The sequence below is a fragment of the Centruroides vittatus genome, unplaced genomic scaffold (assembly GCF_030686945.1).
Source record: "Centruroides vittatus isolate TY-2023 unplaced genomic scaffold, ASM3068694v2 scaffold_3046, whole genome shotgun sequence".
Classification (NCBI taxonomy): Eukaryota; Metazoa; Arthropoda; class Arachnida; order Scorpiones; family Buthidae; genus Centruroides; species Centruroides vittatus.
Genome location: NW_027122699.1, coordinates 901,799 through 916,109, shown reverse-complemented (window position 1 = coordinate 916,109; position 14,311 = coordinate 901,799). Strand labels below are relative to the sequence as shown.

The 14,311-nt window shown below is 41.3% G+C and overlaps 1 protein-coding gene across 1 annotated transcript; it reads left to right on the top strand.

Moving 5' to 3' along the window:
• The first annotated feature begins 9,941 nt into the window (after positions 1 to 9,941).
• LOC136988086 (uncharacterized) lies at positions 9,942 to 13,742 on the top strand. Its single transcript, XM_067285889.1, has 6 exons — positions 9,942 to 10,019; positions 10,108 to 10,198; positions 11,861 to 11,955; positions 13,007 to 13,111; positions 13,178 to 13,225; positions 13,308 to 13,742. Exons 1-6 carry the CDS (start codon positions 9,942 to 9,944, stop codon positions 13,359 to 13,361), a joined length of 471 nt encoding a protein of 156 aa, XP_067141990.1. The 3' UTR covers positions 13,362 to 13,742.
• The last annotated feature ends 569 nt before the right edge of the window (positions 13,743 to 14,311 follow it).

Below are 14,311 nucleotides of genomic sequence, written 5' to 3'. Positions count from 1 at the left end.
GAAGTATTTTTGGCGAAATGCGAGGGTTCGACGAAGACGAGATTAACGAGGAGAAATTCGATCGCTTCGACCGATTTTCTTCTTTCGTCGAATCCGCAAAGGCGCTCCCCGGCAGCTCGGCCTCTTTCGTCCGAATCGATTTCCGCACTCGGCGTTCGAGTTTAACCTCGAATGCCGAGCGGCGTAACTCGGGGCCGAGACCCGAGTTACGACCTAACGTAGAAAATATTCGTGCGAAGGAACCGATTCGTTTTTTCCTTTAACAAATGATATTTTACCGGAAGACGGGTTTTCGCCCGGTAATTTTCGGATTTATAAACCGCGGTACGATCACGCTTCGTATTTTCGAACGTCGACTAGCACGAAATTAATAAAATTAATTTTCTCTCGAAAGGGTTAATAACGGGCTCGGGAAGCGCAGAACGGGCGAAACTTTCGAGTTTCCGGTTTAACTGGATAATAAAACAGTTCTTTAATTCTCTCCGGGTAATGTCGTTGCCGGTTAAATAATTCCGGATCGGAGACGTAAAGCGAAAACTTCGTCCTCGGAAATTCGTTTCCACGCCATTTTCTCTACACTTAAAATTTAAAATAATCGGCAGGCATTTAATTGCTAGCGACCGTGGAAAGGACCGAGATACTTATCTATTCCGAGCTCGATTATTTGAAAAAGTTACGCCGGCCGGAAGAAAACAAAGAATTTTAATTAGACGTTTGTCCTCGGCTGCTACGGCGCGACCTTTATCGCCGGAGGAAAAATATTTAATCCGCGCGTTTCGTATCCGAATACATTTTATAACTTTGTACCGACTTATATAATTTAAGCTTCTATCGTCAAATCTCGCTACCTCCTCCCGTCGCGTAAAGCGAAATTCGCTCGTTACCGTCACTCGGGATTTTCGATGTCTACGACCGGTCGATAACGTTAAACGGAGTTTCCGTTATCCGACTCGATTTATTTCCGACGATTATCGTACGAATGCGCGCGATTTACATTTACCACAGACCGTACATTTAATACGACATTACGCATTTATATACGCTACGTTCTTACAAATAACAGTCTTTTAGTCGACCGACGTCGAAACGAAATTAATTAAAGGGAAATCCGGTCGGTTGGCAAAAGATAAAGGGTGGGCTCGGGTTAAAAGTAAGTTTCGGGTCCGTCGGGAACGAATTTTCTCAGAATTCGTATCGTTTGTCTCGGAGCGTAATTATCGCCATCGATAATAATAACCCGAGTTCGATTATAATAGGCCAATCGCTTTAAACTAATTTTATGTAGTGTTTCGAGACCGACCGATTAAGATAATAATAGGCGACGGACGACGTTATCGGCGAGTATAATTACCAGATTCCGCGGTATTATCGAAATTAGATTCCCTACGGGCAGGTCCCTTTCTTTCGTCAACGCTTATTTAAAAATACTTTCTTACGCTTTTTTCCGCATTCCGTAATTAGCCAACGTTTAATTATAAATCCACCGCGGACGGCGCCAGTCCGCGGTTCGATTAATTAATAGATAATTGGCAATTTACGCGCGAAGCGTTTCCTAAAAGAATATAAATTTGCCGACAAAAAATAAAACGTTTAAAATCGCTTTTTATTAACGAAGAGGATCGCTCTACCCGGGTTCCGTGTCGGCCGCGGACGGCTCCGCCCCGAGGTGCCGGATTAACGAACGTCGACGTTCGTGTAATATCTATATACGGTGTAAGTGGCGCCAGAGGCGATAGAAACGATTCGGTAGAAAGAATCGAGCGCTAAATCGAAAGCGAAATGTCCGGCGACGAGTCGCTTAAACTTTCCCGCACCGTCCGTTACGATATTTTATTATTAAGAACTTTTCGTATTTTTAGTTATTATAAATTGTCGAAAAGCTTAATTTCCAGGGTAGAGATGGGTTTTATAAAAAATTGTAAATGTTAATAACGAGTAAAATCGAGTCCGACTTTATTCGACCGTAAACACCACCTCCTTTATCCGCCCATCCCCTCGACTTTAACTACACAAAAATTAAAGGAAAATTGCTTTTTAACGAGAATTTGCTTTTTACTGCGTAACAAACTAAATCTCGGCGCAATGTTTGACACCGTTGGACGTAAAATCTCTTCGACATTTTTTAGTGACGAACGATATTGGGATTTGATACGTGTTAAAGCCGGAAAAGTAATTTCGCATAAATATGTGGCGTCGAATGGCGGAAGAACATTTTCAAACTCTCACAAATTATTTTCGATATTTTGCATTAAAATCTCGCGACCCCGAGATTTCGCTAAGCGACCCCGAATGGGGTCGCGACCCATAGTTTAAGAAGCCCCGCTCTACCCTAAGCCGGGATTAGGCCGAATCCGGTCACTCCTTCGTATCGAAAGAAGCGGCCGTTCCCGATTCCGAGGAATTGGGCATCGGAAGTTAATTTCCGAGTTCCGAAGATTGACGAGATTAGCGTTTACGAACCGACCGAAAACGTCGAGTTATTAATTAATCGACGGTCCTCGGGTTTTTTCGTTAAATATCTGCGCGAAAATTCGAGCTACAAATATACCTAACGCCAGTTTTTTTGACAAAAGAAGCCATTCCGGAGACGCGACGAGAGATTTCTCTTTTCTTAATTCAAAATTAGGATCTGCGCCGTCGGCCGCACAACATTATCTCGATATCCTCGGAATCGTCTATTCTATTATTATATCTCTAATTGAAAAGTTCCAGCAGCCAGTTGCCTAACTTTCCCGGCAACTTAGATGGCGCCATCTGTTACGATATTTTATTTAAAATACTTTTTATATTTTTAACCATTATAAAATGGCAAAAAGCTTAATTTTCGAGGAAGGACGGGTAGATTAAAAATTGTAAATGCTAATAACTAGTAGGTTAAAATGGTCGTTAAGTCCGACCCAACTGGAGCTACGATGCCACCCCTTTATATTCTCACCCCCTCGACCTTTAACCACCAAAATTTACTAGCATCGATCTCCCTAATACACAAACATCCCTGCAAAATTTCAAAAATTTTCGACGAAAAGCGCGAGAGTTATCGAGTTTGAAATAAGACGAACAAAATCGTGTCCCCTCCCGCACGAAACACGGAAAGCATATTCTCCGTGTTTCGAAATTCCGCGTTCAAAAACGTAAAAATCTGCGGAGGGGAGTCATTTTTCGATTAATCGCCGTACTCTCCCTCTGATAAACGTAACAACCGGGAAAGTGGTAGAACCGAGGAACGATGTAAACGTATTCAGAGATACGAAAACATTTATTGTTGCTACTAATTACGGGTACTCCTCGCCGGTGGCGGCCTTAGGAGGTGGCGAGCGGGGCAATCGCCCGGGGCCTCGCTCTTGCGGGGGCCTCGCGCAACAACTCGAGGAGAAAAAAGTCGATATTTAAAACTTTTTATTTTATTTTTAGCTATTAGTTATAAGCCGCAAACATCGTTTTAAAATCCCCGCGTATATCTTTTAAGGCATTTTTGTACCTTAGTTTATCGTCGTTACTAATTTGTCGTCTTTACGACTGTTAACTTTTATAAATCTTCTAATATAATATTTTAACACTCTAAATTTATTTATTTATAACTTTCGCATTTCTCGTCGATCATCAGAAATATCTATTGTCAATTCGCATACTTTGCGCAAAGGACAAGGGCCCGGCAGAGATCTGCCGCCCGGGGCCTCGCAATCGTTAAGGCCGCCGCCGCTCCTCGCTTTACGACCGAGTTCCTTCCGACGACTACGTCGTTAAGCGAATCGGTCGATAAGCGAGGAGCTTGCGCCGGGAATATAGGTTCGTCGTAAAATTATACAAATTATGCAACAAGCTTCACATTTATTCGTAAAAAGACTATTATAGTACGCTATTAGCCTATTATAGTACTATAAGACAATTATAATACGCTTAGCGCGCGTGTCACCATTCGCCACCGACCGACACTCGAGCCGAGAAAGGGGATTCCCCGAATGGCGGGTCGAAACTCGATCGGTCGTAAGTGCGAGTGGTCGTTAAGCGGATAGGTCGTAAAGCGAGGAGTACCTGTATTAATATAATAACGAGTCTGTTTGTGACTTCGTTTGTCGTCTTTCTTTCTCGACAGATGGCGCCAGTTCGTAACGCGTATAATTTATTTCTCTATCGTCGCGCTATTATTAATTTAATAAACCGTCAATACACCTTTCTTGCAGAGATATTTTCATTCAAAACACTAACGTCTTCGACCGAATAAGATAGGCCATTTTCGGGTGTGACCGAAATTCGAACGTATTTCAATTTAACATTTAAACGACAGAGCGTCCGAAAATGTTCGCATTTAAATTTAAAATAAAAATATTAGATAAATTAACAAATAAATAATAAAATAAAACAAATTATACTAAATGATCTAAGATGATAACGATGTAAATAATACGAGAGTAATCCCAAAAGTAAGGGTTTTTAAATAAAAAAAAAAATACAAAGAAACGTTTATTTTCAATAACGTTCGCATCATTTTAAAGCTCGAACATTTATTTATTTTTCTACGTAATCGCCATTTCGGTCGACGCATTTTTGTAGACGCCGTGGCAGTTTTTGTACGCCCATTTCGTACCCGCTCGCCGCCAGGTCGCGGGTCCCATCTGGCGCACACTTTCCGATATTGCAACTTTTCCGTTAAAATCGTACGAGGAAACACCAAGAACCAAAATGACGACCGATTCGCCGATCTTCGAGAACGGTTGGCTCAACCTTGGCGACTGTTTCGTGAAAAATTTACGGTCTCCCGCTTCTTTCTTCGTCGGGAATTTCGGTACGATCGGCCGCAAACTCCCTACGCCACTCGAGGACGTTTTTAACACCTACGCACGACTCGCCGTACACTTCCGTCAATTGGCGACGAATTTCAATCGGCTTAAGACGACACGGCGGCGAACTAGTACGACGCGGGCATACAAAAACTGTCACGGCGCCTACAAAATTGCATCGACCGAAATGGGATTTCGTAGAAAAACAGATAAATGTCCGAGCTTTAAAATGATACGAACATTATTGAAAATAGACGTTTCTCTGTATTTAAAAAAATAGGAGACCTTACTTTTGGGATTACCTTCGTCTAATAAAAATAACATAGATAAAATAAAATAAAAATGAAATAAAATACACAAAAAATGCCTCTACTTATAAGGGCAGGCGCGGGCTAACAATTTTTGCAAACGATCGCTTATCGTCGAATGACAATGATTTGGCCCTAACACGAGCTGACGAAAGTAAGCGCCCAGTCATCGCGAAAAGACAAAACTACGACAAATTGTTAGAAGAATACATTAAAAGAACGGAATGTGAGCGGGTCGACGAAAAAATTGTTACGAGCGTACCAGAAGGGTTAAAGGATGGCGTAACCCGAAACCGGGATGCCAAGATTATTTACGTTGGCAAAAATACATAAAGAAGTTAGATCCGCGGTTGAGAAACGCGGAGGACCCACGTACATTCTCGAAAAACGTTTACATAGATTCATTTCGGACGAGATAGGTAACGACGCTCTTTTTGCACAAAACCCAACGAATGTAGTAAAAAACTACAGGAACGTACTCGGGACGTACGTCGTCATCGGGCTAACGCTTCACACTGGATCGGACGAACGTACGGCCGGATCATCGCGTAGACAAACGAGACAAATGTCTAGGGCCCGGTGTTTTCGAGGGCCCGGTCAAACTATCTATTTTGAAAAGATACGTAAATAAGATAGTTTACTTTTCTGAATTCTTAAATAAAGTTTATTCGTATTTATATACTTACTTTTTTAAAACTATCTTGGCTTTTATTTAAATTATCTTTTTCGTTATTCAATTTACCTCTCGTGGGTAAAATATTATACACGTATTATTTAAATATTAACCAAAAAGGTTAAATTAAACAATTAATATTTTAAGGTAATATCGTTATCGTATAACGACTTTTGTTAGATATTTAATAAAATAAATGTCAATTTTTTTTAAAAAAATTTATAAACAAACTGTCCGAACTTTTCTAGAAAAACTAAAATTTATTGTTGTATATTAAATATTTTTTATTAATAAAAATTTAAGATTTGTTTTACTTTTTCACATTATTTAGTTTTGTTTTATTTATTGTCTTATATTTTCTGCACGCTCTACTTCTTGCGGGAGAAGAAGGGGGCCCGGTAAAAAGAAAATGTCCGGGAGCCCCGAAGTGGGTTAATCCGGCCCTGGACGAAGGCGTACGAATCACTCGACGCTCATAATTATTTGACGAGCGGATTTATTCGTCGCGATATTTTATCAAAAGCCGTTCGTAACGATTTCATTTTGCTGGCAGGAAAGGTACAGTACGTATGTTCACGCGAGACTTTCCATTACTCGTAACATAACCGCGTTAATATAAAGACGGACGTAATTCCAGAATGTATTAGTGTGAAATTGCTATTTATGTTAAGATGGTCTCGATAGATATTTGTGTTTATACTCTTCGGGTGTATGTAGGCCGACGAGGAGTTTTTGTGCCCGAAATGCATTTTACTAAAAATTTGATTGCGGTTAATTAAAGGCTAATTTTTGTAAAAATTTAGTCTAGTTTGCTCCGGTCGGTCCCCGATGTGATAAACCCTCCAATTTATTATAGCCGTATTTATTAGTACAGTAGAGAGTCGTTAATCGGAACACTAGTAATCGGAATCGCCGGTAATCGGCACGATTTTCGGTCGGACTGTGTCGTGCCGAATCGGACGTTTTTGATAGTAGATTTACTTCTAAAGTATAATTTTCGTGTTTTTATATTCTTCGATGTATTTATTTTGTTTGTACAAAATGCAGAAATAACTTTTAACGATACGATAGCCTCGATTATTATTATAAAAATTTTCGTTAGGCTTAAAATCGACGAAAATTCGACACGAAGCCACACGCGACGGAGAAAAATTTGAACATCGGACGGGTTAATATATTTTTTCGTACATAATCGGTAATCGGAACAAATTACTAATCCGAACAACCCCAGTCCCCAATTGATTCCGATTAACGACTCTCTACTGTATAATTAATTTAAAAGTAATAATAGGTTGTTAGAGACTCGCGCGACACAAAACCGTAGTGACAAAAGAAAAAAGTTTAATGGTAATCATAAATACAACTTAACTTAAAATGTGACTAAATTAAAATTACATTCATCTTTATATTAACGCGGTTAAGTTACGAGTAATGGAAAGTCTCGCGTGAACATACGTACTGTGCCTTTCCCGCGAGCAAAATGAAATCGTTACGAACGGCTTTTGATAAAATATCGCGATGAATAAATCCGCTCGTCAAATAATTACGAGCGTCGAGTGATTCGTATGCCTTTGGCCGATCCGGTGTGACAGCGTTAGTTGTTAAAACCAAATAATTTACCGTCTCTCCGTGTTCTGTAGTTGGCCACGTGGTTAAATCGTCGGACGAAAAATTCGTTCGTTTCGTTTCGTACGGATCCCATCCAATAAAATAAGTTTTCTTTTTACATTTCGTCAAATCGTTCGTTACCTTTCAGATCGGCCGCAAAGCCTGGTAAAATTCCTTTCTTTCGCGTTGACGAAATAGTGATCGAGCCAGGTAACGCGAAATCGGCAACCAATATGGCGGGCGCTTCTATGCGCAGTCTCTGTATATGCGAGCGGAGTCGTGTGACGTCACGCGCACCCCCGTATTAGATCACACTTAAATACCGCGTTGCCGCCTTATCGGAGTTTCTTCCGCCATTTCCATACAAACGCGGTTTTCTCCGCTGCCTGCGGGAAGCGCGATACGGACACTCGAGAAAGTCGCAATCGGTCATCGCGCGCAACTCGATTTTACACGAATTTTTGAGTTTCGTAGATAATTTCAACGGCGAAGCGAATACTCTTCTCGCGCAACGACGACCGATTCCGAATTTGCCAACTACGCGACACGAAACGCCTTCCGCATTGCGGCGTCGCCATTTTTGTTTAAGGCGCTTTCCACGAAAAGACGTTCGAATGCGGACGGCTAGTCTATCGACTGGTGTACGGCGCGTACTTCTCGGATAATAATTAACGTAATTACGGCAAGTTAAAATGGTGGCATTCTTTTCGGAAGATCCCGTTAATTGCGAAATATCGGTATTTTCGTTAATACGACTTTCCGTTCAATAAATTGTCGATCGTCGGTCGAAAGTGAGTAAATTACAATGTTTTGATAAGAAAAAAATAAGTATTCGAATGCGGGAATAGGTAACGGTATTAATATCTGGCGTTTATAATCCCGGAGACGATATCGTCCAAAGAGTTAAGAATTGGCAATTTACCGGCGTGGAAATCGCTTCGTTTCCGCGTCGTCGGAGGATTAACCGTAAAGAAAGAAAGAAAGAAATTCGACTATCGTCTGCAAAAGGTTTTATTAGCGTTCCGTTTTCGATCACCGTCGAGTGGTTTACTTCCTTCGACCCCCGCCCGGTTTGCATCTTCCGGACTTCTTGATCGGTTCTTTATCGGGAAGACCTCGGCAGTAACAGGAGACGTTCAGTCTGTAACAATATCCGGTCGTCGCTCCCCTCTTCTTGCAAAGAACGGCGCACTTATCGTCATTCCAGCATTCGTACTTGCAATTCCCCGAATCCACCGGATATCCGTCCTTTCGGCTCTCGGCCGCTAAACGAACAACGTTTAAAATTTGAAAGTAAAAGTAATCGATTTCGAAGCGCCTCGTAAACGATTTTGTACAGTAAACGCGGACTAAACGGTGGACTTAAACGACGGCGCGTCCGCATAGATGCGTCGTTCGGTTCTAGTTGGAACGGCGCTACGGCTTCCAAAATTACTTAAATATTTCGTCATCTCGGGTTCTATAATAAATACCGTCGCGTTCCGTAACGAAAAACCGAAAAATACGCAATCTCGGCGTCGCCGTACCCTTCTCGTTCGAAAATGTTAGGCTATTCAATTCTTTATTTATCTCCCCGTACCGCCGGAGCGTAATCGGGTTAAGAACAGTGTTACGCGTACGTAAATAATTACGGCGAGACGATAATAAGAAATACGACAACTTTAGCGAAAACGGCGCGAACGGACGGATATAAAAAGCAAATAACACGAGAATTAACGGTAGAATTAAGTATTAATTAATTACGACAGGTACGAAAAAGGTTTAAAAAAATAATACAACTTAAACTATAGACGACGAGATACGATGTCGCGAAGAACGAGAAGGGAGAGGCGGTGAGCGAATAACGAGAGCGCGTCACGTACGAAATTCGACGAGAAAATTGTGCCGACAAACGGGGACGGGGCAAAAAGGTAAGGCTTTAACCGTCGGAGAAGAGAAGAATTAGCGGAAAGTAGAGAATTAGAAATGCGTAACGTTTTACCCAAAGCCGACAGACAGAGGATGGCGATCGGTACGGAGTACTTCATCTTCGCAGGCAAATTCGACTCGCCGTCCGAACAGATTCTTTATTTAAACCTTATCTAATTCGCTCAATTACGGTATCCGTACCAATTCGTTTATATCGTACCGTCGACGTTTAATAACGTCGTCGAATGAAAAACCGTAACGTGTAAAAATGAAATTAAGCATTAATAAACCGTTTAGAGGAGAAATTTTACGGTGGAAGACAAGTGGAGCGGCCACCGGGTCCGAGTCGATTAAATTTTTAATAGGAGAAGAATTACTTATTAGATATTATCCTATTATTCGAAATCGTTTTATAATTACCGACATCTGCCGTCGGTTTCCGCTCTTAGACGACTTGACCGAAAAAACAATCGCGATTCGCGCTTCCGCCATCGGACATTTTGGGCATTCGACGCCTCCGAAAAATAGACGAGTCGACTTACAATTTTCCCGGTCGTATTTCGAAACTTTCCGAGACGCGGCGGGGGGTTTGCTGCCTTTTTTCGCCCGGTTCGGTCGGGCGAGAGACGACTTTATAAGTTTCTTACAAGCGGAGGATCCGCTAAAATGTGTTTTCGCGTTACCGGGTTTTTATGCTTTAAGAACACCAAAGACGGATCTTTGGCCGTGGGTATTTACAACTTGGTGAGTGACGACGCATTCCTACAATACCTATATTAAGCCGACGAATACGTTTATTAATATTAAGGCGTTTTCCGTCGGTGCTTTATAGATCGTTTCGTTAATAACTCTGGTTATAAGTTGTACGGTATACACCCGACGGTATAACGGCGTTACGACTGGGCCAAGCGACGTTTACTTAGGTAACAATTTTAAAGTATAGAAATATTTTATTGCCTTAAATGTTTTAATAGAGTAAGTTATAATACGTAAAGTTATTATTTATTCTTTTGATAGAGTATATTAAATATACAAGTTTTTAGAAAATACTCCGGTTGCCTTTTTACTACGTAATGATTTTGTAATTGTTTTCGCCATTGTATATTTAGTGTATTCGTATCGTTATCGTCTCCGTACGCGGGGAAAAAGCCCGGAACCAAATAAAATGAGTAAAAATGAGTTTATATTACCCCCTTTACTTTTATTCACGGGTCCTTCTCGACGGGAGTTACTAGTGACTCCCGTCTTTCCGGTGTCTTTTTCGGTATAATAAATTCTCAAAAGCCAAACAAAGTAAATTAAAGATAGATTAATATTCTAAATACATTAAAAATACCGTAAGAATGGAATGCGTAATAAGACAATTGGGCCGTAAAGAATTATTTCGACGGGCGGGCCGGATTCTAATTATAACCCGGCAAAAGCCGGGATGCGCCGCTGGGGGTCTACTTTTAAAACTGGTAAGACGAACTGGACGTCGTCTCGATTAAAAACCTACAAAGTCGCTTTAACTTTATTTCCGTTCGCCCGAAATTTGAAATTTGAAAAAGTAAACTTCGATTCGCGAGATCCTCTTTCCTCGGACGGGCTCCGACTCGACTTTTTCGTCCGTGCCAACAAAATCTTAAACGTTCTTTTTTAAATAAATTATACTTTGAAAGAAATTTTTCTTCTTCTAAGGATAATAAATTGTTTAGAAAATTTCGTTTGGGTTTAGCCGAGAAATGAGTAAAACTTATAAAAATAAATACAGCAGCGCCTCGTACTCGCAATTTAATTCGTTCCGGGAGGTCGTTCGATCTCCCGAGCAATTCTTACCGTTAGAAATAACGGAAGCCGATTAATCCGTTCCCAGAACCCCGAACGATACTCGTTTCGATACAGTTAGAACGGCAAATAGGCGTAACTTAAGACAGAAAGAAGACGATTAAATGTCCTAATAACAATTTAACGCGCCAAAACGACAAACAAAATACGTAATAATAAATGAAAATTGCATTTACTGGCCGCGCCCGCCATAACTTCCTTTTTCGTCTTAGCTTTTTTCCTGTCTTCCCGTTACTAATTCGACTCGGTCGCTTCTCTTCCGCACTCTTTTTCCACGCCACGATTAATAAGTAACGTTTATACCGGACGGAACGGAAAGTTGTGGTTACTTAATATAGATGCGCGATTGAATTGTAACGGTTGCGAATTTTAACACGTCGTTACAAATTCGAAATTATATTTCTTGTTCGGAAGCTTCTTTTACGCTTCCGGCGCATACTCCATTCCGCCGAACCGTTCGAACTCCGAAGCCGATAGAAAAAGCATTAAAGTTTTTACGCCGTCTGGTGGAGATGGCGCGCGCCACCAACGAAGTTACCCGAACGTAATTTGGATGTTTCCTTTTAAAATTGAAAATCCAAAGCCGACATTTACGTAATAAATTACGGTCGACGGATCGAGTTTTTTCTACCGACGAATACAAACGTACCTAGGTACTTTTTAAACCCTTTTATAACGAGAAATGCGCAAATAACGATGGCGAAATCTGTTAATTATATTTTGATAATAAAACTGCGTTAAGAAGGTTCTTTTGGCAGAAAAATACTCGAACGAAACGACGACCGGCGTCGTCACGATAGCCGTTTCCCTGTGGTCTGTGGTCACTCTGGTTCTTTTGTACGGCGTCAAGAACGTAAGTAAACCTTTGATATTTTCTATTAAAACCCGCATCTATAAATTAATGGAGGTCGATTCGATAATTCGATTGTTTCGTACAAAACGGACGGTTCGGATCGCGAATTTTGCGTTCGGACGGCGAGAAACGACCGGTAAATTTAAGAAGTAACCGGCCGGGAGTTAGACCGGGCAACTTTTACCAAGAATATTTCGGTTAAAGCCGACGATTTTCGATGAAACGTTTGGCATTTTTGATTTTTTCGGAAACGATTTGTAAATTTTTCACAAATTATCAAGAAGTATCCAAACTTTTCTATTAGCGAGGTCGAAGCCGAAGTTTCAAACGCGAAAACGTGTACGTCGGACGTTGGGCGCCGCTTTCCCGTAAGCCTAGAAGATTGACAATGGTGTTCGGAAAATCGGTGGAATCGTGCTCGACATTCCAAACGCCATTGTCAAACTTCTAGGCTTACGGGAAAGCGGCGCCCAACGTTCGACGTACACGTTTTCGCGTTTGAAACTTCGGCCTCGATCTCGCTAATGTTACAACCGGAAAATCGTATTAGTAAACAGTAATTGGGCATTTTTGAAATAACCATTTACGTTGACGAAACGTCTTTCCGAAAGTTCTTTTTGTACGGTCGTAGACACGCCGTATTTTGATATAAATGAATTATATATTAGGACCTTAGAAATCTGAACAAAAGGTAATTTTTTAAACTCTTTTTGTCCCGTGGGGACTGAGAGGGCTTTTTCGGCAAGCCCATTATGGGTTGGACCAGGCCCGCAATGAGGCGGCCGGGTGGTGAGGGACGGGACCCGACATATCCGGACGGACTATTTCCGAAAAATTCCCGGGGATTTTTCCACTCGTTCGGAAACGAACCCGGGTCCCCAAAACGGGTCTCGACCGCTCGACCATCCGGCCAAACGGAAGGTACTTTTTAAAGCTTTTCCTCCAATCGTAATTAATCGTTGGCGGGCAATTTATAAATCGACGCGCCGAAATTTATCTATTTTAAAAATGTTTTGTCGCCTACAATCGAGTAATTAAGTTTGGTCCGCAGGACAAGCGTATTTTGTTCCTTCCCTGGATGATTTGGAAGGCGGCGGTGGTGGCGGGATTAATAATATCGTTGGCCCTCTGCTCGTTGGTCGTATTCGCTAATCCGGTAAGTTAACGGCACGAAGATTAAACCGGTGGTAATAATTTAACTGATTCGAGTTTCTTTCCGCAGATGGCCGCGGTTAGTGCCGCCGCGGTGGGTTTCGTCGCCTCGTTCGAAGTGAGTACCCGGCGAATGTTCCAACTAAGTTTTTAGATTTTCCGAACGAATGTTAAAACTCGTTTTTTCTTTCTACTCGTAGGTGTATTGTTACAGTTGCGTGTATTCTCAATACAGGATCTTGACTGGCAATTAGTTAAAATGGAAGGTACCGTACGTTGGCCGGAATCTCTAAGTCGGGAGCATTATTTCTCCTTCGGATAGGAGAAATAATGCTCCTTAAGATCGTCACGGTTTATTTATTTATCCGCGCTTATCGTCACTCGGGCACCGAGGGACCTTTTAGCGTACGAATGAAAACATTCTCCGAAAGGTGTGACAAGTCCCGGGAAAAGAAGCCGATACGGAAGCTCCGTGACCATCCGACGTGTTTTTTCGTTTCGTCCGTTGCGTGACGGAAAACTTTTACACATTTTTTTTTTTTAAATTAACGAAATGGCCAATTATTATCTAAGTCTTACAATGAAATTTTCAACTGGCCAAATTATGTTTTAATGCAATAAAATATTTATTTAGAGCTTTTGTTTGTACGCTTTGTAGTTTCTACGTTATTCGCGACAGAAAAGGTAATTACTGTATATCATTAACGCCATTACGCCTCGTGTCTTAAGTAGTATCAAAATTAAGAATTAAGCGAAAAGTAACGTAAAGAAACATTTTAGTGCCACGAGACGTGGTCAAGAAATTGTTTGTGCCGTAGAATAGAACGTAAGAGGATAAATGCGTAAATTCCGTCGCTTTCTTAAAAAAAAAAAAAAAAACCATTGGTTAGATCGCTCTGAATTACGGGGATTTCCAAAAAGAATCTCGCCATTTTAAATTAATATAAGAAATATTCGTTATTCGCCGATATAAAGTAACCGTTCGAGTTTCATCTACTATCTGCATACAAACCTACAAATGTCGTCTCTGCCGTCCGTAGAAAGTGCGGCGAACAAAAGTGGCCACTCGCTACGGAGAACGTTTTGTGATTCGCAGTTTGCGGAGTCGAACCGTACGATTTTCCGCGAATTTTCGCGATTTGCAGACGGTTTCGATGCCATCCGCCACCTAAGACAACTTTCTTAGTGTATAACAACGACCGGA

Excerpts from the sequence above, each read along its gene's own strand:
- LOC136988086 (XM_067285889.1), top strand. The coding sequence starts at position 9,942 with ATGTGTTTTCGCGTTACCGGGTTTTTATGCTTTAAGAACACCAAAGAC. Across the intron at positions 10,020-10,107 it reads CCGTGGGTATTTACAACTTG|ATCGTTTCGTTAATAACTCT; the intron begins GTGAGTGACGAC and ends GGTGCTTTATAG. Across the intron at positions 10,199-11,860 it reads GCCAAGCGACGTTTACTTAG|AAAAATACTCGAACGAAACG; the intron begins GTAACAATTTTA and ends TTCTTTTGGCAG.